Here is a 22,500-nt window from a genome sequence, read left to right as displayed (position 1 = left end):
AGAGGAGAGGGGAGTGAATGGGGGTGGAGTATGTGGGGATGGAATGGGTGGGAGTGTTTTAGCTACATCCTTTGTAAGAGGAAAAAGCCATTGGTATATGTATTTATGAATAGAAGTGGCCCAAGAACATCACTCTGAGGAACTCCACTTGTATCATTTTTCCACCTAAAAGTTTTGCCAATTAGAACAACTGTTTACAATTGTTTAACCAATTACCAGTCCAGCTTAATATGCTACCACTAATTCCATGTGAAGCTAATTTAGCTTTGGTAGTTTTCATTCTTAATTTTAAATCAGGGACCAATGTCTGGTACCTGTATGTGGTGGTACTGCAAGATGGACAGTGAAGCTGCCCATTTTCAAAACCTGTCAACCTCCTCACTTCTGTCAACAGGTGCAGCCCTCATGGACTGACACACTGATTGAGCCAAAGATATCTCAACTTCACATGTCTTACACCTTTTCACACATGGAGAACTGACAACCAACAACTACTCCCCTTCCATCTCTCTTCCTGGACATCTATGGGAGGGCCTGAGGTCCAATGCCAGCCACTGTGGGGGCTGCAATTTTTCTACTTCTTTAAACTTGAAACAACAATCCTGATTCCCCCCCCTACCTGATCGACTGTTACCTGGACCATGCCAATTTCAACCAAGAAATACACCTTAGAATTGTGTTTTGAACACAAGTCTCATATACTCCAGTTGCTTGTTATGGAATATAATATAATACCAATACTCTGTGTAGCAGAATACAAGTATAACTATCTTCAAGGTGCTAAGATAGGAGATGCAATGAATGGCTCTTTGGATGAGTATGGGATGAGTGTACAGCACGTGTACACTGACTTGGCAAGCCCCCCATTCCTTTTGGTACATGTAAATACTACATACCCACATTAAAAACTTTACAAGTACTCCCTTTGCTGAGAACTCATACCTGCTGTAATAGCACAGAAGACATTGATGCCAAGCCTTTCCTGATCTGGGTTGCTGACAAGGAGGCTCTTGAGGGAATAGTATAATCCAAATTTGATGGTGCCATAGGTGGCTTGGCGGAGCACAGCTGGTGCAATGCTGCAATAAAAACAGACCACATGAAAAGCAGTGAATCTGATAAAAGTACAATCTGATGTTATAATAATTTTGCAGTGTGTGTGTGTGAGAAAGTGAGATGGAGAGATGGCAAGAGAAAGTAAAGAGATTGAGCATGATGCCAAGTTTTCCATTTACTACTAGAGTATTTAAGGTTATTCAACCAAAATAATGTCCAGAACTTACCCAAAGTATAGCGCTCGTATACCTTCCTCTGTAGAAATACGTAAGAATGCATGAAGCATTCCTCGATATCGTGTGGCCACTACCTTGCCTTGGTCACATTTTCCACCTTGAATCTGTAGTCTAGTCTTTGTTGTGTCTATGGGAAAAGTCCCTGGAAATATAAATATTACACCATTGATGAATTTTGCATCAAGTATTTAAGGCATTTGAATCAATGTTATTTTCAAAAAACAACATGCTAAGAATTCTGAAAATTCTGGTACTGTAACAATCACTATGAAAATTTTATGAAGTTATACCTAATTCATTTTTGTTTACTTGTTTTCTATGATTTTATTCAACTGAAATAAACCTCTCTGTTGATGGGATGAAACTAGTTGTTGACATGCAGTTTACATATCTGAAGGAACTACCCTGTCAATGGATTACACGCTCTACCACGACTCTTCTATTTGTATTCACTTCTCAAACTGCACTACTACAAAGTCCAAATTTGATCACCTCTATTTTCAAAATCTTCACGATGTGCTTCTTAACATCCAGGCATGCATGTGTGCGCGCAACGTGCAGCTTAAGCAGTATTTTTCTAAATAAACTCTTAAAATCTACCTAAAATCCTTAGACTATAAAAGCCCTGGTAACATCAGGACAATCTTAGTTACCCACTTTCCATTTTAATCCATTGTAACAATTTCCATATTGTAATTATTTTCATGTGTTAAAATTGAAGGTTCTTGTATATAAATTATGTGACACTACAAACGGTTTTTTTTTTACCTAGAAACCAACATTAAAGTGAAGAACCTACGCTAGGAAAGCGGCTACGGCCGAAGTAGTCACCTTTTACCCAACACGCTTGAAGGTCTGTTGGGGCAGATGGTTGGATGGTCACTGGATTCGGGAGAAATGCGGGGGGATTCGATCCCACAACTGGAAGAATGCAACACTTGCACGCTTCCAATTACGCCACCAATTTATTTACGCATCGAAACTAATATTTTACTTTTAATATTTTAGATAACATTCAGTGGAGTAAAAAAGAAAGAAAAAAAAATCATGCATGTGACCACTACCATGATGAAATTGATAGCCATGCTAGTTTTTCTCCTGTGATGACTAAGAATTTTGGTGATACGAGATATTTGTGACAATGATCGATTACGAAAGGTGACTAGTGATCGAATTGGAAGGGTGACGGGAGGAGGCTGCGCATGTTCGACGATGGTTGAATTTGTCGCCAACGGCAGCCACATCAACGGTCTTTGATGTATCGTCGAGGTGGATGACGGGTGATGTCTACTGTAATCGAAGCAAGGACAACGAAAACAAAAGCCAATCTTCCCGAGTAAAAACAAAAGTGGTGGAACAAAATGTTGCGACGATGCTAATATCGATGGCAATGGTAAACCACTACCAGTTGTGGCAGAGCTAAGGTCACATTGTTCGTCGACAATGGCGGTGGTAGCGATAGGAAAAAGAACTCCCGATGTTGGGGCCAGACAGGACTAGTACGTGATGGGGCTCAATCACATGCAGAAAAAAAAACGTTCCTAGTTACTATTAAGGAAATCCAGTTAAACAGTGCTCGTGAGAGCAACAAATCCAACTATGGGTACCGGTTGTGGTGATGGCGGCGGCAATGGCGTGGATGAGAGTTCAGACAACAACGACATACGTGTTTGTTTTCGCTTTGGCAGATCCTATGCAACCTGGCATTTGGGTCAACACAACCATATTTGAGAGAAGACAGACTCGTGATAAAGCACCCACATTTACTACTCGCCAAGTGATCCTTGGTGTGCGTGCGCGCGCGTCCCTCTGGAGTGGCTAGCTGGTTTGCGGTGGAATAGCATGCTTACTTGTGTTTGCACGTGGCAGGTGTGCCTACCAAACAAGAACCTGTTCCACATGCTATCAACTACTCAACTTTTGTACTTTTCCTTTCCACGGAGGAGGAAGGGGGGGAGAGGGGGTTCCCATGAACACCACAGGTTGTTTTGTGACGTTTGTATTTCTAGATAATCTTACAGCAGACCAGACAATTGATTGCTTAAGCAAAACATCCCCACAAGTACACAAGCAAAACACTACTTGGGTGTATATTTGAATCCAAACTTCAAACTGCTACATGCAACGGCATCGGTTTCTTTTCCATTGCTTATGTGGTGCGCAGTTGGCGAATCTATCTTTTCAACATCCAACCGCCCATACACCTCCAACGGCACACTAATGTCGTCTGCCATTACATCACAACCGGCTGGCACCATGACACGGAGCCTTGGCACACATCCCATGGACAAAGAAAATAAACTTGACTAATTCTGCTGATGGGCCGTACTCGCTCACAGCCTTGCGATGAAGCAGCTTGTCTGCATTAAAACATACAGACATGGACAGAGATGTTGGATAATTGGGTGTTCCTTCATTTGGAGAAAAATAACGGACTTGTGGGTAAGGTGTTGGGGTGATGCATGTTATGGTAGGGAGGTAGGGAGTGGTCACGTGACTGCGCACTGACATGATGACGGTGAGGTGTGTCACCAGAAGCAAAGAGAAAATGTTGTGGAAATACGATGTGGGGACGACAAAATGAAAAAACTGATTTAAGAAAATTGACTACCAATGGACAACGAGATGGAAGTTAAAAATTTATAAATATGAAAGTGAAAAGGAGGTCTGAGAACTAAGACGTCTCGAACTGCGTGTGTGGGCAAGATAGAGGAGAGTAAAAATTTATCTTGTTAGCGATCACCAGCGTTTCTTTCTTTGGTGTATTATCGCACCGAAAAATTTAAGGAGTGGTCATTCTTTTAAGTCTAGATTTGTCTCCAATCATAAAACACGAATCATTTGGTCCGTTGGGATATCATGCACGTCCCTACAAATATAAATTGCATTAAACATACAGTTCCCATACGGAGAGAGAGAGAGAGGGGGGGGGGTTCCAACATGATCGTTAACACTCCTGTAACGTCGAGGTTTAGTTTTAATCCTTTTAATAACCTCATTTCTAATGTGACACCAGTACGTTTTTCTGGGGGTGATACGGTTTCCAATGACCATGACCTTAGAAGTACCAACCACATGTGTTGTTTTGGACGATGAACTCGGGGTCGTAAACATCGCAACTGCAACAGTTCTACATAAAAAATTTATACGACCACGGCGATTGGTCAATAAACGAGATTTGTACCAAGAACCAATAAACGACCTCAAATAGGTCCATCCCAAAAATGAGAGACTTAGAAGACCGGTAGACACTGCAACTACGAAACGTCAAAAGGTCGGCAGCTCCCGTTTTGAACACTCCCACTTACATTTACAAATATCACACAAGGAAAGTAAAAGCTATTGGCAATTACAAACTAGTTTATACTCGCACCAAACCTACTACTTCAGTTCGTACCTCTTTGGTTTGCTACCCGATTTGGGACTTAATCACTAGGTCTAAGGCAACCTCTCCAGAACTGTGACGTCCTCGGCACTTCTCATTCAAAGCTTAACTTTAAGCCGATGGAGACATCGATATGTAGCCCCCCCCACGCAAAAATTTATATATATGTATGTGCGTGTGTATATTATATATATATATATATATATATATATATATATATATATATATATTACACACACACACGTACATATATGGTGCGCACACCGGCATTACCTCACCTATCTCGCAAGAATAAAATTCAACAAGTATGGAAGGGGTTCGTGTAATCCTACCAAGGAATTTCTTCCTTCGGCTGTTTGATGCTCCAGCGATTCCTAACATGTCCACGTATCCTTAGGGAATTTCGTTGAAAAATAATCACGTTGTTGAAAATTTATTAAAAAATCGTGCGCTTGCTTGTTCGTGACAGCATTAGTCATATTATTGAGATGTGCTCTCCGGAAAGATATATGATGTCGATCAAGAGTCCAGCACAAGATGCAAGACTAATGAGAATAGTACACACTAAATACATCTTTGTATTCTTCGCCCAAAACTAATACATCTACATGTTAAATAGTATCCCTTTCGGCCAGCCGTGCACGCGTTTGCTAAATAAAGCTGGCATCACTACGCCCAATCGGCAAAACCGCAAACAGCTGCAGCATATCAATGCACTTTTCGCTCCTTCCCCCGCCTCCACTTAGGTTCATGAGAATAAACGTATAATACAAGACGCTAATTGTCATAAACACGCTTGCTTTATGGCGAGATCAGCCTTCACACACGTCATATCGATATAATTTGAAAACGTGCATAGCGTACAAAACGTCATGAACACAATGAAAACGATACTTTGTGTTCGACTGCCTTTTGGCAGAATATTTCGATACTAAACTATGTTCGTTAAGTAAAGAGTACAAGGTCACAAATACATAGTAGCATTTGCAAGGCAGGTCTGTGGACCGTGTCAGCAGTTGTGGGCTGCACATCCTTTATGGAAGAGTATTGACCGATTTTCAAGACAGGCGGCAGGGGATTCCCTCTGTCGCTCATCCCTAGCGATGGTTCGCAACCAACACTCTTAAAATTTCATTTTCACTAGTGTCACTCAAGTTTAAGTGTCACTTTTTTCTTCTTCTTCCTCCTGTATCAACAATGAATCCAAGTTTCACGATCTGCCATTCCCTACTGTTTGTGTCCAACCAATAACGTCCAGAGAGGAATCTCGTTCAAATCTTCGCAATACAACGAACTCGCATTTCCCACTCTCTCTCCTCGTCCCGAAATTGTTAGTATTCAAGTTTATATTTCTCACGGTGTACCACACAGACAAATTAAAAGAAAAATTAATTGAAATTGCTTTACCAGCACGTAAGTTATAACTACTTATTTCAAACGTCCCAGACAGCCAGACTGTCTGTTCCGGCCGGCGCACGGGTTTTTCAGTTTTCAGAAATTCCGTCTGCGGCCTGGCTATCACGCGGTCGGGGGCTATCACGCTTGGCCCCCGCCGTATGGGTGGCATCACTCCTTTTATTCGTTACTTATGACTGCCGCCATGCGACTGCCAGCTACGTGCAACCCTTCGGTAACAACGTATAACAATATATACATGTAATTGTAATTTTTAAATCTTCGAATTGCCTCGTCCGTTAGTTTCATTCGCTGACAAGGCGACGGGCAATTTTTCTTTTCTACCATGATAGCCTTAGACAAATTCTTTTCCTTATCCTTTAGCATGTTGTGGAAATATGCTAGTTCTTTTTAAACACCTAAAGGCTTGTATAAAGCCCCCCCCCCTTTTAATGTTGTACAAAATTGTAATCTTACCTGGTGACACTATTCAGACAGTTGTCAGATTGTTTAAATAAATTCCGTGGTAAGGAATTTTGGTCTACTCCGACCCAAGATCTAAGAATATAAGGTCTAACCACTTCCGACCGAATTTCGAGGGAGTTGGCGCAGCGGGCCCGTGAACGTCACCTGGCTGTTCAAAGTGGGGTTAGCGGGTCCTAAAGCTGTCGGTTGAAGCTGGTCCGTCGTTGGAAAATGACGTTGCCTTCGCTCGCACTGCTCCACGCAATTAGTTATATTCTGACAAATATTATATAAAATATATATATAAAATATATATATACAATATTATAGTTCCTGTCTATATATATGAATATATAATATATATGATATATAATATATATGATATATAATATATATATAATATATAAAATATTATAGTTCCTGTCTTCCTTGGCGTTTCACAGTTTTCTTCAGTGTATCATAATGAGAAAATGGACTTAGCCAAATGACGTCAGAAGCTGCGCAGAAGAATTCCAACAGTCAAGCTATTTCATTCGACCTCGTGTAATGAAAGTGGGGAAGGAATCGAAACACATTGGATGGCAAGTGAGACTGAAAGAGGCTGGAGAAAAGAAGTGTTGGAAGGATGTGGTGACACGAACGACTGCTGATCATTTGATATTAAACAATGTAAACTGTGGGGAAGCAAGTGCAAGGAAGAGGAATTGGAAACTAGAAAAAGTAAACAATGGGTTATCTGGCTCCTAGAGAGTAACGGAAAACGAATATAGGATAAGGGAACAAAGGAAAGAGGGAGACATGAAAAAACTGTCAATGATCGGAGGATTATAGAAAAGAAACAAGCGATAAGACTGGACTTGTTTGATAACGTGCACTGGTACACAGATTATAAAAAAATTATCGAGATAACATAAGTGAAAACACCCGTCTCCCACGTGGTCATACAGCATTCTTACACCAACATGGCTTTATCATCGCTATCACAAATATTACGAGAACCTACATACGATAGCAGAGGCCATGAGGCACGTTTTAGGATGCCGAGGCACCCTCGTTCCCAGTTCCCTCAAGACAGGAAAGGCCCATGCGATCAATGGGAGAGAGAGAGAGAGGGAGAAAACACTGGTGTCTGACGCGGAATTTCCAGACTTGGCAAGGACGCACCCCATCCTCCCACCGCCACCGTCTCCCTCCTCATTTGTCGACATTTCCTGTGGCACACAGTTAACCTTACGATCCTTGAAACTAAACATAAGACGGCACGATACATTTAATGGATGTCGCATACGTCATAACGCTCTATGGGGGCCAGTCCGCGGGTTTCGAACTTCCATCATGTCACAACGATTATAGTTCTTCCAAAATCCGGTGACCCATAGGATGTGGCCGGCAAAACCAGCAGCTTTGCCACGTCTAAACCATCTCCAAAGAAAACGGGAGAGACATTTTCTTTATATTTGCATGTATGACCGGTATAATTCAAGAGACTGCAAGCGGCCCTAAGACCCGCACTCAGCTTCACTATGTAATTAGTACAAGGCTTGGACAATAAAAGGGAAAGTTGCCGGGGCAACGTGGCCTGACCTGAGATGCCACATTGTTTAACAAGTCTCTTTTCTTTACATTTATAACAATTACTAGTATCACCTACAATTTAATGAAAAAATAAATATGCATTTCGAATATTCCATGTTAACATACTCGGGGTAGTGGACAGCTTCCGGTATATGCCGAATGTTTTCATTCAGTACGTGACAACACGGCAGACAACACCTTATGGGTCACGAGACAATAGAAATAGTATAATATATTTGAATGTCAGCAGACTTTCCTACCAGTTGTTGCTCTGTTAACCATGGAGTAGAGTTGAGACTCCAGAAACCCATAGCACTCTTGAGCTTCAGCAGAGTTCCTCCACCCCAGGTAAAACGTATGCAGTTAATATTTAAGGAATTCTAGGTATCCCTACCGACCAGTCGCACACAATTATTCCATTCAAAAGAATGCCGATAATTTTGAATTCTTCGGTGCAATCGTCTCCCAAGTATAGAATCGCTGGTTACCGACGACAAAGTACTGTGCTGTCAGTGCTGAGCACTGGAAACACGAACGAGATTGTCAATGTCGTCTATCGAATACGTCAATCAATGTGGCCAGAACGGCATTCCACGAGTGATCTCAAGCTTGCGTTTCGCATGACTAGTTTGTAATCCCACTCCCTACCCCACGGTCACCCGGGTGTTAGTAAACAAAAATTCTTGGATTTTGCCTGATGAGTTTAATCAAGTCCTTCCTCGGATACATCAGGACCACGTGCCACTTCAACGCCCTTCAGGACGCTGGTCGAGCTAACCCCCCCCCCCCCCCCGGGTCCCAGGCGCCGGCGTCTGTTCTCCCTGCAAAATCTTCTTGGGGGCTCCACCCTTCGATCTACTGAGAGACTCGTTGACTATTTCACTCCTTCCCGTGCCACTCCCTCCGTAGCGAAGAGGCCCATCTCAACTAACTCCTATGCCGGAAGACATTTTTGGTTTTATTCTGGCTGTAGTTTCTCTTAATTTATGACACCCTCCACCGGGATATATTCTCAGCTAAATTCTTCCACTGGAGAAGAACCCTAAATTTCTGGGCATTAATTTCGATGCAAGCCCTTTTCACTACACATCAAGGACCTGACAGTGAAAACCCATGAAAACCATACATCTTTATCAGTCTTCTAACCCAGAGATGGAGGGATGACCCGTCATCCATGAGGAGCCAAGATAAGAGGAGGGAAGGGGGATGGGAGTGGAATCTGTGGGGATGGAATGGGTGGGATTGGTTGTATGACTTTTTTTTTTTTTTTTTTTGGTTACCTCCCTTGAGAGGAAAAAAAGCCTTTGGTGTGTGTGTGTGTGTGTGTGTGTGTGTGTGTGTGTGTGTGTGTGCGCGTATATATATTTACATGTGTAATGTAGCGTTATCGTTCAAATGATGGTTGATCTTAGAATAGTTCTGTCGACCTGCTAAGTAGCTGCTGTCACCTAGGTTTGGTAACCCAATATGATCCATGACATCACCAATCACGACTGAATTACATATCTTGTTTATATTACATATACATACATACATACACACACACACACATATATATATATATATATATATATATATATATATATATATATATATATATAATATATATATATACACATACACACAGACTTTTTCGTGTATCGTTGCATCTCGCCATACGACCTGGTTGGAACATAGTGGCGCGATGCCCCCAAGGTCACTACAGACCACCATTCCTCGTTTTCACCCTCAATCCGCTGATAAGACGAGCGATGATGCGATACCGCAGACATGTAACAAATGGAGAATGAGCTTGGCATGGCCAATGTTTGTTCTGTCAAATTAAGGAGAGTTTCGCTGGGAAGACGAGCAGCGACTTGGGCTTGTTTCACACTTATCGATTTCTCGCCGTGCGCCGTCCACGACACGACGCCGTGCTCTCAAGTAACAATGGGTGTCTATGGTCGCTGTCGCACGTGAGCATGGTCGTGATGTGTGAAAGCATCCAAAGACATCGTGTCGTGGACGGCGCACGGCGAGAACTCGATACGTGTGAAAAGAGCCTTTGAAGTCAAATTTGCTTCGTGTGATTGGCAGGGTTGGTGATAGTTACCAGCTAACGATATATGTGCGAAAAATACTCGCCATTTTTTTCTCTTTTCTTTTTACAAGATCTATCACTGAAATAAAGTCTGGTGTACTGATAAAATTGGGACGGAGACATTCTTACTAGACAAGTCTGAACCATATAGATCACCTGCTCTGTTGCTACTGTCCACCTGTCCCAGCCCTTTTCGTTCGAAATTCATAGCAACAGTTGGAAGCGGCTTTTTAACGGATTGTAATGAACTTGCAACACTTAAATATTGGTCTGGTGAACACAATACCACTTCATTCCCATCATGAGCCTCCTATGTAGCAAAGGAATTTAACGAGGCATCCGGTCCCATAAGGGATTTGGGTCCTTTCTAACAAGGTTTGATCCCCTGTAAGGTGATTGGATCCTCCCTCAGAGGATACGGATCCTTTAAGAGGAATCTAACCTCATTAAGAGGGATCAAACCCCCATAAAAAATTATCTGACCCTATTATGGATTATCCAATTGCCTAACTAACGAGCCTGTTAAAGTTCCAGTCCCCTTCAGTGCCGAGGAGTGCTCAGGCGAAGCAATACCGTGTTCTGGACAAGGTTTTGCATAACGGGCGAACTACTGCATTATATCTACGTCATCAACCCATCGACCTACACCGTGCTGGATTCCTGCACGCAAACCATAAGGTTCTTGTTTTCCGACTGCAATACATGCTCAAAACGTACTACATCATGGATCGGGGAACAAAAGTAAACCGCCTCAAAAAGGGTGCTACTTTGACAAAGTTGGGAATATATTAACGAGTTCTTAAACGATAGTTTTCTTATACCGTTGAAAGAAAATCTTGCATGATCGAGTTTGTATGCTAAATTCAATGTTTAGTATATCCAACAAAAAGAAATGGCTTATGTTACCTTCCAATCTGGAATAGGGGGTGGGGTAATATGAACAAGTATTCTTTGTTAACAAAGCCCCCCCAAAAAAGTTCCACTTGCTCTAACCTAAACAATATGACGTCCATTTTAGCTCGCAATGACGAATTCGTCGCCTTCGGAATCTTCCTGCTCGTGACAACTTGGCTGGTTTTAAGTTTCGCTTGGCAGACCTGCGCATTTCCAACCAGTTCCTTGCATAATCTTCGGACTTGAACATATTAGGTAACAACTTGTTAGGGACTGGAACCCTGCACATGTTTTGCGTGGTGATCTGTGTGTAAACACAACTTGGGTAGCAAGAAGCAACTTAAGACGTTACCTTGCAGTACCAAAAGAATACCAAGACGTGAATAGTTGTCAGATACCACCAGAAACCAGTGCATCACGCACTACTGTTCCAGATTCTTCAGTCCTCAATTCTACGAGTTGCACTGATAATGCATGAAAGCCGACAGAAGACCTTTCAGTCCACTGAGAAATTATATATATACATATACATATATATATATATATATACATATATATATAAAGACTTGGTTTTAACCACCGTGATCACAATGGTCCCACCGACATCTACATTATATTTTCGCAACCAGTAATCGGTGGAATGTGTTTGTGTTACATTAAATAAACGTCAGTCTATTAAGCGACTACTTACCTACACTGCCATGTTCCAGTCGAATAACTCCCATAGATTTTAAATTTCCCAGTATCAATACGGCACAACTGCAAGTTAAGACATTACTTGAATTTTCATTCCGCATTCATCCTTTTACTCACTATATCTCTAAACTGCCATCGGTTTTCTTGACCTTTCCCAGTTCACAGACATTTATATTTCTTTTACAATACCTCTTGAGACTTCAAGAAAATTTGAATTCCGATCTCAAATTCCTCACCAGTCAACCATTTGCATAGTAATGTAAGCTTGGGGCACTACTTTGTTTCCAGATATTCGTAAACACGTGTAACTGTTTTTCATGGCTCGCTCTTGTATTTCATTTTTGGTCCCTACCTGGGTTCCCTACTACGACCGGCTTTGCATTTACTCTCGTATCCCTAATGTTCACTACAGCCATCCATGAAGTCTTTAACCTCTTTGCCACTAAGAACAAGATGGATCCCGGCAAAAAGCATAAAGGTCATGGTGCCGGGGAAATACACACCAAATATTAAAGAGGAAGAAGAGGAAGAAAGAGGAAACCCAACCGCAGGTCCTACTGTACAACTTAAAGTGTGATCTATACAACCCTGCTAACACGAGCCGGTTTCACCTTGACCATCACCACAATCCTCTCTTGACCACCCAGCCCATACATTTGCTACACGTACGAACAGCCGTGTCTGCACGTCTTCCTTGATGGCTTGGGCATCTTGAGGAGTCCTGACCTTGCCACCAACTCTAAGAACTCCAGGTGGTAGGCCGCATCCAGTGAAACGAAAATACTGTTAAGGGCTAGAAAGGAACTCCGTGGGATGCTTGTTTACCGAGTTTGGGCTCAAAGAAGGGCATCCCAAGGTGCGCCAGCCATTCTCGGAAACATCGGGGGAAGAGGCAGTCCACCTCATGGGTACGAGGAAATGTTTCATCAGTCTTCAAAGAGAATACTTCTGAGAAATAAATCTTCTCCAACCTCTCCCTGATCCTGCCTTCCAAGTCTGACAACCATTTAGCTCTTTTCGAGTCTAGACATAGTTTAAAAAACATGATCGAGCACCAAAACCTAATTTTACACCGTGTACCTACAACCAAGTCTTTACAACCTATTTCCAGAACCTTCAAGAACACTATTGCACACTGAACATGTATAGGATAATTCTTGCTAAAGTAACTTCTTACCAAAGCAAAACTAGTCTCGGTAGAATAAAAGTTATTTTCCAAACAACAAGTTTACAACTGAACAGAGTCCATGCAGTCCTGAATAGTGATGACGTTTCAAGATGTAAGTGCATCATTGGCGGGTAGTTCACTACCTGGGCTTTGAGAGGCCAAGTTGCACTATCCGAATGTTTTACTCGTTCCAGGAAAAAAAATCCTCCCTAGCCAGTAGCTTGTATCGACCCAAACAAAGCTGTTCACACGAGCCATTTCAATAGCGGCGGTTCAATTACAATGCAAGTCAATTGAGTTCACACAACCACGCAGTTTCACCTTGACCATCCGGTACAGCCGCAGTTCAAACTGCTTGTATGAACAGAGGTTTTCAGAGGTGGTTAATATTTGCTAGTAGTATGGCTTAGTCACTTTTTGATAAAATAAAAAATAAATCCATGTGATAAAAAATGCCTATCAAAATATTAGTAGCAGACGAAATTTCATTCACCGATCTTCGGCTGTTTACATTCTGATGCATCATGCGTGCACGATAAAATGCCGTATCGCTCTGTCACCTTGATCAGTGATGTCTATTTCGTGTTTGCAAGGTTTTATCAAATATTTAGTGCGAAAATGGTTTATTGTGTCACTGGAAATTGAAACGGCGATTCGACGAAATATTCTGCTTGGAATGGACTTCATTTTCATTCTTTTCCGAAAGATCCTGTCCCCAAAAAGGACTGGATCATTCTGTGCAGACGGCACGAGTCATTTAAACCTGCACTGAATTAGCATGAAACCCATTCTAAAAGAAAGTTCAACACACATTTTTTTTGTCATTGACAAGACCCCAGATTCAGCAAGCAAACTCCGTCGAAGGAGCACTGCTGTTGAACAAAGACAACCCCGGGCGGTAGGTGTATCCGTCTGTATTATGCGTATAGGTAGGCCGGTGTCTACGATGTCACTGATAATCGTTAACAAGCATGGTTAGGCTTGACCAACGGTTTTTTGGGCTGGGCCTAGGCAGATTAGGGGTACAGTCATGACATAGGCTAGCTAGTCCTCTAGGCCTATGAATATGATCACCCCACTCCACCATGATGACAGGGGCCTCCATAATAGGGACCACGTCTTGTCAACTGGAGTCAACCAAATTAAAGTACATTTTTTGATAATCAAACAATTGGGACCCCCCCCCCAACCACCACTACTCCAGCAGGAGTTAAGCCTAATTATCCTGGACCAGGAGGAATTCGTACTGATATAGACCTTATGATTTTCTCAGCTGTTACAAAGTGCTTATGATGAATATTCACTTTCTGCAAGTACCACTACCAGCGAAATTGAAATGGACTATGAAAGTGACCATGGTGACAGTGTCAGGCATATGATTGGTTTCTTTTCCCCAACAACAACCACTACCTATGGCAGATAATTTTATTGACACGTCTGTGAGTATCGTTTGCTAGCCCTCCTCTTCCCTAGAGTCAAACAATTTCTCTTATTATCTTTGCTACATATGCACCTTATCACAAAAACAATTTGTAATTCATGAAGCTTTGAAATTTTTGCCTGTAAATATGAAGCTTGGCATCCAAATCCGATCAATCTTCTTGATGTGAAGTCACTTTCGTATCGCTGGCCATGTCCAAGAATGTAAACAACAAACCTTACGTCATCAGCACTAGCGGTGGAAAAGTACGACATTGAAAAGTTCGTCTGCTATCAGGCACTGATAATGCTATCTGGATAAAATCAAGACTATAAAATATTAGAAACGTACATTTTAGTGTTCTAACTTCTTCTAAGTTATATTCTTATACATAAAATAACAAAAGATAAAGAAATCCAAAACCACCTCAGTTGACCTTAAATTAAAGGTGTCGACCGGCTCCGTACGTCCCCCTTCCCTGCTAAAAACCCATAAGATCTGTTGTGAGAGTTTCCAAGAGCTGACTGAACACCTTAATAAACTAGAAACAGCAAGAAATAAATAAACAAAGTAAAATAAAATACAATGAATCTAAATATAAAAAGGTGAAAATGGTGGGTCACGTTCCTACGCACTGCGGCACGCTCTGAGGGAGTGAACAAGGGAGAGCGGATGAGGAGGCCCCACTCTAACTTGTCATTCCACCCTCGCCATATAGGCCAAGGTCTGATATACTCCATGTATGATGCACTTGCACAGAATTCTCGCGCAAAACTTGTATAAAAACGAAAGAAAGAAAAACAATTATTTCACAAAATACCGGTTCTCGACGGTTTCGGCTGTAAGCCTCCAGTCGAGACAATGGGCACAAGTAAATTTCTTCTTCTTGCCTACAGCTTACTTCTTGTAGTACCAGTGTCGTGACTGCACCATTAGTAGCGCACTGCACTGCCTTAAATGGTCAACAGCCGATGAACTAGAACGTGCAAATTACATTTCACACCAGGAAACGAGACCATATTTGTCCATCGAAATCACCTTTCCTAGTAGACCCTACTCTATGTGCAGCCCAATGTTGAGCGGATAAAAAATAAGCTATTTTTCGCTCGTTTGAAGATTACTCTCGCCGGGTACACCTTTCCCTCTAGTTACAAATTTCCTCCATATAAACTTCTTTACAGTTCCCCCTATCTATTGTAGGTACAAAAACAAACTTGTAATCAGTTTCACTTAAAACCGAGAAACTGGGTACAGGGCACAAGTGCACCTACCAAAAACGAAGCCAAGCTATAGACTACCACTAGTTTTAACAAGAATTCTTCACCATTATCAGTAACGTAACTGCGAAGTCGTTATAAGTTTGGTTTAACACACCTTGGGTAACACTCATTTGACTATTATTTTTTTATTAAAAAAATTAAATCCGGATATCAAGGGGGCATGTTTTTTTTTTGGTGCGATTTAATTCACCTGAGGTCCACTCCTGTAACGAACCAATTATTCGAATGCATAAAAGGCGAATGCAAATACAAGGAAACCCAAGAGACGAAGGAACTCCGTCCACCTTGCATATTTTGTTCTAGCTACCGTTTGAAGATTTAACCGTTATTAGCATACAGCTGAGGGCTCGCCAACAATGAGGATTAAGCACATGTAGGACATACAACTGCTACTCGTGATTAGGTCCTTGTTGAAACAACATTAGGAATCCGAATCAAAAGGATACTGAAATATTCGTTTACTGTCGAGGCATGCTCGTTCATACCACTGTAGATCTAACTATTACTCCTCTACAGTAGTAACCTCGGTAAGTTATGTTACGTTACGCAACCCCGAACAACGTGGGTGCCACGTGAGTTGGAGGGGAAGGATGAGAGTGGAGCCGGCTTTTGCCTGCGATCAATACAGCCAGACTGGCGGGTTCGCGGGTGGATGGGTGCGCGCCGCCCTCTCCTCCGCCCATCGCAACCAGCAACCACGCCCGCGCTGCCGCCTCTTCCTCCTTAAAGGCGGTGGCTGCATTCTCATTCTGCCCGAATTCTCGACATGTTGTGGATAATGACGGTCATCAAAAAGTATTACTTACCGATTTTTTCCTGACTACCACCCTGTGTGCGGCCATAATATGCGTCGAAACTATCGCTGTGTATAACCTGGTTGCGTTCATGAAGATCCCCTTCCACGGCCAAATGGGCAAACACATTACGAGCTAGTTCCTGTTAACCTTTTCAAGGTGTTTTAAGACTCGTCCTTTATACTTATTGTCGCCAAGCGATTCCATTCAACTGAGGGAAACTAGATTATCCGGAAAGCAAAATATTTGGATCAAAGTAGCTTCTGTCCAAACAAATCTACGGGTTTGGAAACTTTGTCCCGCGAGTAAGCAGGCACGCACCTTCACTTATCAAACTATCAAAGGATGCCACGGATAAAAATAAATGAATAAACAAATTAAACTGGCAGCTAAAGGCCAAAAGTGATGCCCGAATTTCCTAAAAGGAGGACACTGCATATCGATGATCATAATATACAGTAATATATATATATATATATATAATATAAAAAAACAAAGTGAATCATATTTTTCACTTCTAATGAAACCGACAAAAACAAATCTGTATTTCTTACTAAGTTACAACACAAACAAAACCTAGTTGTATCGCCACCCTGATGGCCAAACTCTTTGGCTCAGTCAGAATTAAACAAAGTCTTTCTTTTCGGCATTTTCACTCCTTTAATCTCACAAATTAGTTGCCAAACCACACTGCACCGTGGCCACCTCAGGACTGCAGCCCAATGTATGAAATGTGAATCGTGCAATCACAAGTTCACAACATTGGTCCTGTCTACTTCGGCTGCCGAGTTCCGACGTTGACCTTGGCCTGGGTACTCCCACATAATTTAATTGTACGGCATTACTATATACCTAGGGTTATTTATTTATTTATCTATTCATTCATATATTCTTTATTCATTTACTTTTGTCACACCCAAAGCAAGGAGGATAAATGCACGTCCGGCGTGAGGTTGCGCCGGATGGAGGACAAAGTGCTCAAAAGGAGGACGTCTGGCCACCCTATGCCCAGCATTGACGAGGTTAAAGGTGTGCAATGACAAAATGTAACAGTCCCGGTGAGGCCGAGATTTGGCGGGAGAACAGCAGCAGCACCCGACACTTCCCGCGCCAAAGCCAACGCCAGCCACTGTCCCCCATTCCCTTAGATAGACATAGATAGATAGAGAGAAACACGAACTTGACTTTTTTCCGAATCAAGCCCGCATAAGGAGACATGGTATACCTGTACAAATTCTCGATAACGGGACCGAAGCTACTAGGGTTCCACCAATGTCCCGAATACACGAGCTGTGACCATCTATACAATACTTTCCCACAAGTCTGAAGAAGTCTAGCACCCATCCGTACGGTATTCATAGCTACCAAATTCCTTGCTCACAACTATTCCTTTTATTCCAACTTCCTCCACTTCATTATTATTAACCTCAGAGAATTTCCTCAGTAGCGATGGGGTCACATCATTCAGACATACCCCGTAGCATACGTGAGCTTACTTTTCCAGTGCTGTCGTCGGCCCGGGTCGGGCTGAGGGCAGGGAACTTAACCGCCCATACTTCAAGTCCTTCGAGATTGCGTCGATCCAATCTTAATGTTTTGCTAGAACCCTCACACTTTAACAAAAAACATTATCCAGCCCATCGAATTATGCCGGCAACTTCTTTCTGCTAACCTCAGATCTACAGCACACACCATCCACAAACACCCTGGTTCTGATCCTGCAACCTTCAGCTTGTTCATTCACATTTGAAAGACTCGCACTTCTTTAACGGACTAATGAAAGACAAGTCATGCCAACTTATTCGCTGATGATGCAAAGACATGATGACACCAGGGTTTACATAGGGTACAAGAGTGAAAAATAAATGCCAATACGAAAAAATTAAAAATATTGGAAAAGAGAAGAATAGACTCACTGCTCCAGAGATTGAACAGCAACATCGATGGAAGAGCCTTAAGAGTAGCGATTATAGAAAATGTCAAACAGCAAAGGGTCATGCCACAGTGCATGGACAAAGATGATGAAAAAGACTACGTACATCAGCTTTGTCCTAGACCGGAATATGCTGCGGTGTTGTGATTGCCACACAGAATAAACAAAATAAAATTCTGATAGTAGAAACTAAGAGCGAGAGTGAGAAACAAGATCTTAACAGCCGAGTAAGTTATTAAGTGTGCGTTCATTAAAAACGTTTCCATGCAGGAGTATTGATACCTATAACAACCAAGTAACAGTGCAGTCAAATAACACTGGAGAATCCGAGGTCAGAATTGTCACACCGTTTACCTACAACCAAGTCTTTACAACCTATTTTCAGACATTCTTTTAAAAACACCATTACACTCTAAACAGGTACGAAAATTCTTAAAGCAACACTTCCCTCCAAAGCAAAACTAGCCTGCTGACAAATTATACCTTTGAGAGAGAGAATAAATAAAAATGCGATCTAATAGAGTAAGTTCTGCGCGCTATCATGAAAAACACGTTTCCATGTTCGAGTACTGACACCTAGAATAATTAGGAAGAAGTAACGGTGCACTCGAACAACAGGTGACAACCCAAGGTCTGAATCGACCAAAGAGAATCTCGAAACTGCCATATGAGCGTAATTTATCCTACGTGCAACTAAATATATAACCTTGGCACATTGCATAAACGCTAACGTGGAAATGCAACTAGTTGCAAATTGAAAAATCTCTTCAACGACGTTAGTGAATGAAGACAATGACCGGCCAGTTTACGGGCGCAGGGAGACGGCAAGACTAAACAACCCGTCGGCCCGAATGTTGTGTAGTCTACACTGCAGTTCAGCCCACACAGACCGTACTGGAAAATGCGTTCCGGACAGACCATTCTGTCAACAACAACAAACCAGCACTCTGCCCCTTTGAAACCTTATAGCATCGAGCAGGTGCGGTCGCTGCGGTAGTAAAGGAGGGTAGCAGAATAGAAGGATAACATATGTTGCATAAAAAACACTCACCCTTTACTCATCTCCACATTTACCCAAAAACCCCTTGATGCCTCTTAGCTCCTTGTGAATGAAGGGCATCCCTGACCTCGCCCGCTGTCTGGGTCAGAAGCAACGCAGAAAGACAACACAGCACGGCTCGACAGCGGTGGCTGGTCCCCCCCCCCCAACTCGCTTCTTCATCCACACAAGATTTTGCGGACTATATATACTAGAATCTCTACGGGGCTCTTCCATTAATCAATTCACAACTATTCTCCACTGAGAGCTATCCTCTACCTTCCTTGTTAAATCGACATTCCCTTTGTTCGCCCAAGCCATCTCATCTATCCATCCCATTCTCGATCTTCCCCTCCTGTTCACTCCAGCCACCTCTGCCTTCCACTTTTTTTTTTTTGTCCTTCTTCACTCATTTTTCATGTGACCAAACCACCCCAGTATCCTTTGATCAACCCTGTGTCAACGCATTCCACCCCACTCTCCAACTCGCCTTATTCCCCAGTATCCATCCTAGCACCTCCCAACAATGTTAAATCGTTATAAAATTACGAAAAAATCCAACAAAATAAATTAATTATATTCTAAACCAATAAAAGAGGATAAATCAATGAATAAAAACAATATTCATTACACTGGAGGCAATAATTTTTTTCGCTCTGCCCAAGAAAAATGTGGGCCGTTGGGCAACAAACGGCCGAACACACTTCGCCATCAAGTTCACGAAAGCCTACAACAGTTCGGGCTGACTACTAAGCGATGTATGGCGTCATGTTTAGGATCAAATGTTACAAGTGGGATGAATGCTTTTGCCGCAAATCTTTCTTTCAGACTCGCATGGCCTTTGACGGTCCAGGTTGACACATGATGCAGGCGTGACCTTTGAGCGTGCGTGGGTTGGGGGCGGCGCGCGGTCTGATCCCTTGACACCTGACCTCTGTCAGTCGGGAGACTAAAATGGAGCGACACGGGTTTGGGTGAGGGGGAGAGGGAGAGGAGAAGGAGAGGGAGTGTAAATGAAAATTAAGTCTCACGGAACCAATGACTACGTTAGACAAGGACCGAGCCTACTCCAACTGACCGAGAGGCAGCCAAGACAAATTGGGTGTGGCCTGGACAAGTTTTTCGTCATTGTCAACACCGAGTGTCTGACTGCCACACCGACGAACAGACAAGTGACGCAGCATTCTTTCACGAGTGACGAATCCCACCTCTCGAAAGAATTCGACAGCTCTTCCGTTCCCTTTCTCTTCCTGACAGCGGAAAGAAACTTTGTCGTTTCATTCAAGCTCCAGCGTGGCCCAGGGTACATCAGAGGGCTATTTATCCACTAAGATAGAAGCAACGCTTACCTATGACGAAGTACAAAAGTGCCAACGATGACCCCCTCCTCTCCCCTCAGTATGTGTTGTGGTAGTCAAGTGTGTCTCAACGCCTTGCAGAAGTAAAATACAGAAACGAGGTGCCTCCTCGCATTAGCAACTGGGAGGTATCTAAGAACAGTAACGACACCGACAGAAAAATAATCTTGTGTCGCCAGTCTGTAATTTTACCAGCTCCATCAGGTAAGTTCGGACGACCGACATGACATCATGAGATCGAAGGCACAGTTATGCATACGTGCGCGCAAGCGTCCAGAAAGACGTCTGGTAGCCTGTGCCTCCCGTTCCCTTTCCTGGATTAGCCTCTTGCATAACATTCCGGAACCTGTCTACTACACACACCATAATCCACGCCACCTCGGGGCGTCATCATCTTCCTTAGTCAGCCCAATGGTCTTGAGTCAAGAGTTCTGAACACAAGACCTTCCCAAACTATCTTTTAGTAGACATGCTTCTCATAATTTATTACACAATTATTTTCTATTGATAATACACAGAGCCAACTAGAAAACTAGTTTGGGGTGACTGATAGAATCATACTCTGCACGTATGTAATGGCAGATAACAGTTATTGGAATTGTTTAATTATTCTTATGAAACTGATTTTTGAACGGAATTTCACGCCCCCTTGTATCATCCTTATGCCTCCTCGGGGAGGAGGGGGCGATCCCCCCTAGTTTGGTAACCACTGGTGCACACCAATGGTCCGCTCAGTTCGAAAGGAGAATGATACAATAGGGGGCCCATAACTGGGGTACAAAGATGACACTGTACAAAGATATTCTAACAACCGATTTCCGCACCTAAGACATCACTTTAACCCGTACGTCACCGGGCGAATGTTGTATATAGTCCCCACCCCAGCATTTGAGCCAAAATGTATTTTTTTATTGCTTAAATCAACTCAAAATTATATAAAAACAACAAATCTCACTTATTTTGATTCACCTTTGCCTAGAAGTGGAAAAAACTGGGTCTATTTTGTCGATATGCGTGCGAACGTTTGGTAAGACACCCGTAGACTTTCTGTCCTCGCGCGGGTTGCACGAGGTATTTTTTCGGGGAAGCTTCGTTAAAATTCAGAGTGAAGGAATCTGACATTTATGTTGTTTCAAGTCAATATACTGTCGCCCATAATAGTCTGACACTTGCGGAAAACATGTTTATTGTTTGTGGATTTTTTTGACAAATAGTTATCACTTTGTTATGTGGTAAATTGATTCTTAGGTATCTTTTTATTTAATTTCATGGAGGATAGGTGATTGTGGCGTTTCTTGTTGTCTTGGTACACGTTTTAGTAAGCATCCATCACACCATTATTACCCGGCCACATTTTGTATTACGTATGTATTACGAAAAATGGCAGTGCGAAATTGCCAGTTCTATACGTCTGAATACGTACAAAATAGCACCTGCCTAAATGTCGAAGTACAACTTCACCTCCTCATACTTCGTTTCGTACACCAGAATTGCCTAAATTACGTCCTAAAGGCCGCTTTTATACCCCAAATAATTGCTGCCAGGATTGCCAGTTGTAAAAAAAAAAAAAAAAAAAAAAAGTGACTTTCATAGCCAATGGATAGGCCTACTTGGTCATTACCACAGATTTGATCCTCAATGTAATGTCTATTTTTGAAATTGCGGCACAAGACGTATGCCGCTGACGCTCAATCCATAAAACAATTGCGGCATACGACATATGCCA

At 42.4% G+C, this 22,500-nt stretch overlaps 1 protein-coding gene across 3 annotated transcripts in view; it reads right to left on the bottom strand.

Annotated features, from left to right (window-relative positions):
• Window positions 1–22,500, bottom strand: part of Bmcp (uncoupling protein Bmcp mitochondrial) — a 58,779-nt gene that overhangs the window by 13,585 nt on the left and 22,694 nt on the right. For all 3 annotated transcript variants that reach the window (XM_076187219.1, XM_076187222.1, XM_076187220.1), the window contains exons 3-4: window positions 1,284–1,434; window positions 943–1,079 (exon numbers count right to left, since the gene is read on the bottom strand). In XM_076187219.1, the coding sequence (XP_076043334.1) occupies window positions 943–1,079; window positions 1,284–1,434 (288 nt within the window). The remainder of the gene's footprint in view (window positions 1–942; window positions 1,080–1,283; window positions 1,435–22,500) is intronic.

Source organism: Oratosquilla oratoria, chromosome 6 (genome assembly GCF_046742065.1).
Source record: "Oratosquilla oratoria isolate Oo_2021 chromosome 6, ASM4674206v1, whole genome shotgun sequence".
Lineage (NCBI taxonomy): Eukaryota > Metazoa > Arthropoda > Malacostraca > Stomatopoda > Squillidae > Oratosquilla > Oratosquilla oratoria.
The sequence above is the reverse complement of the archived record's forward strand: the minus strand, read 5'-3'. Positions and strand labels throughout refer to the sequence as shown.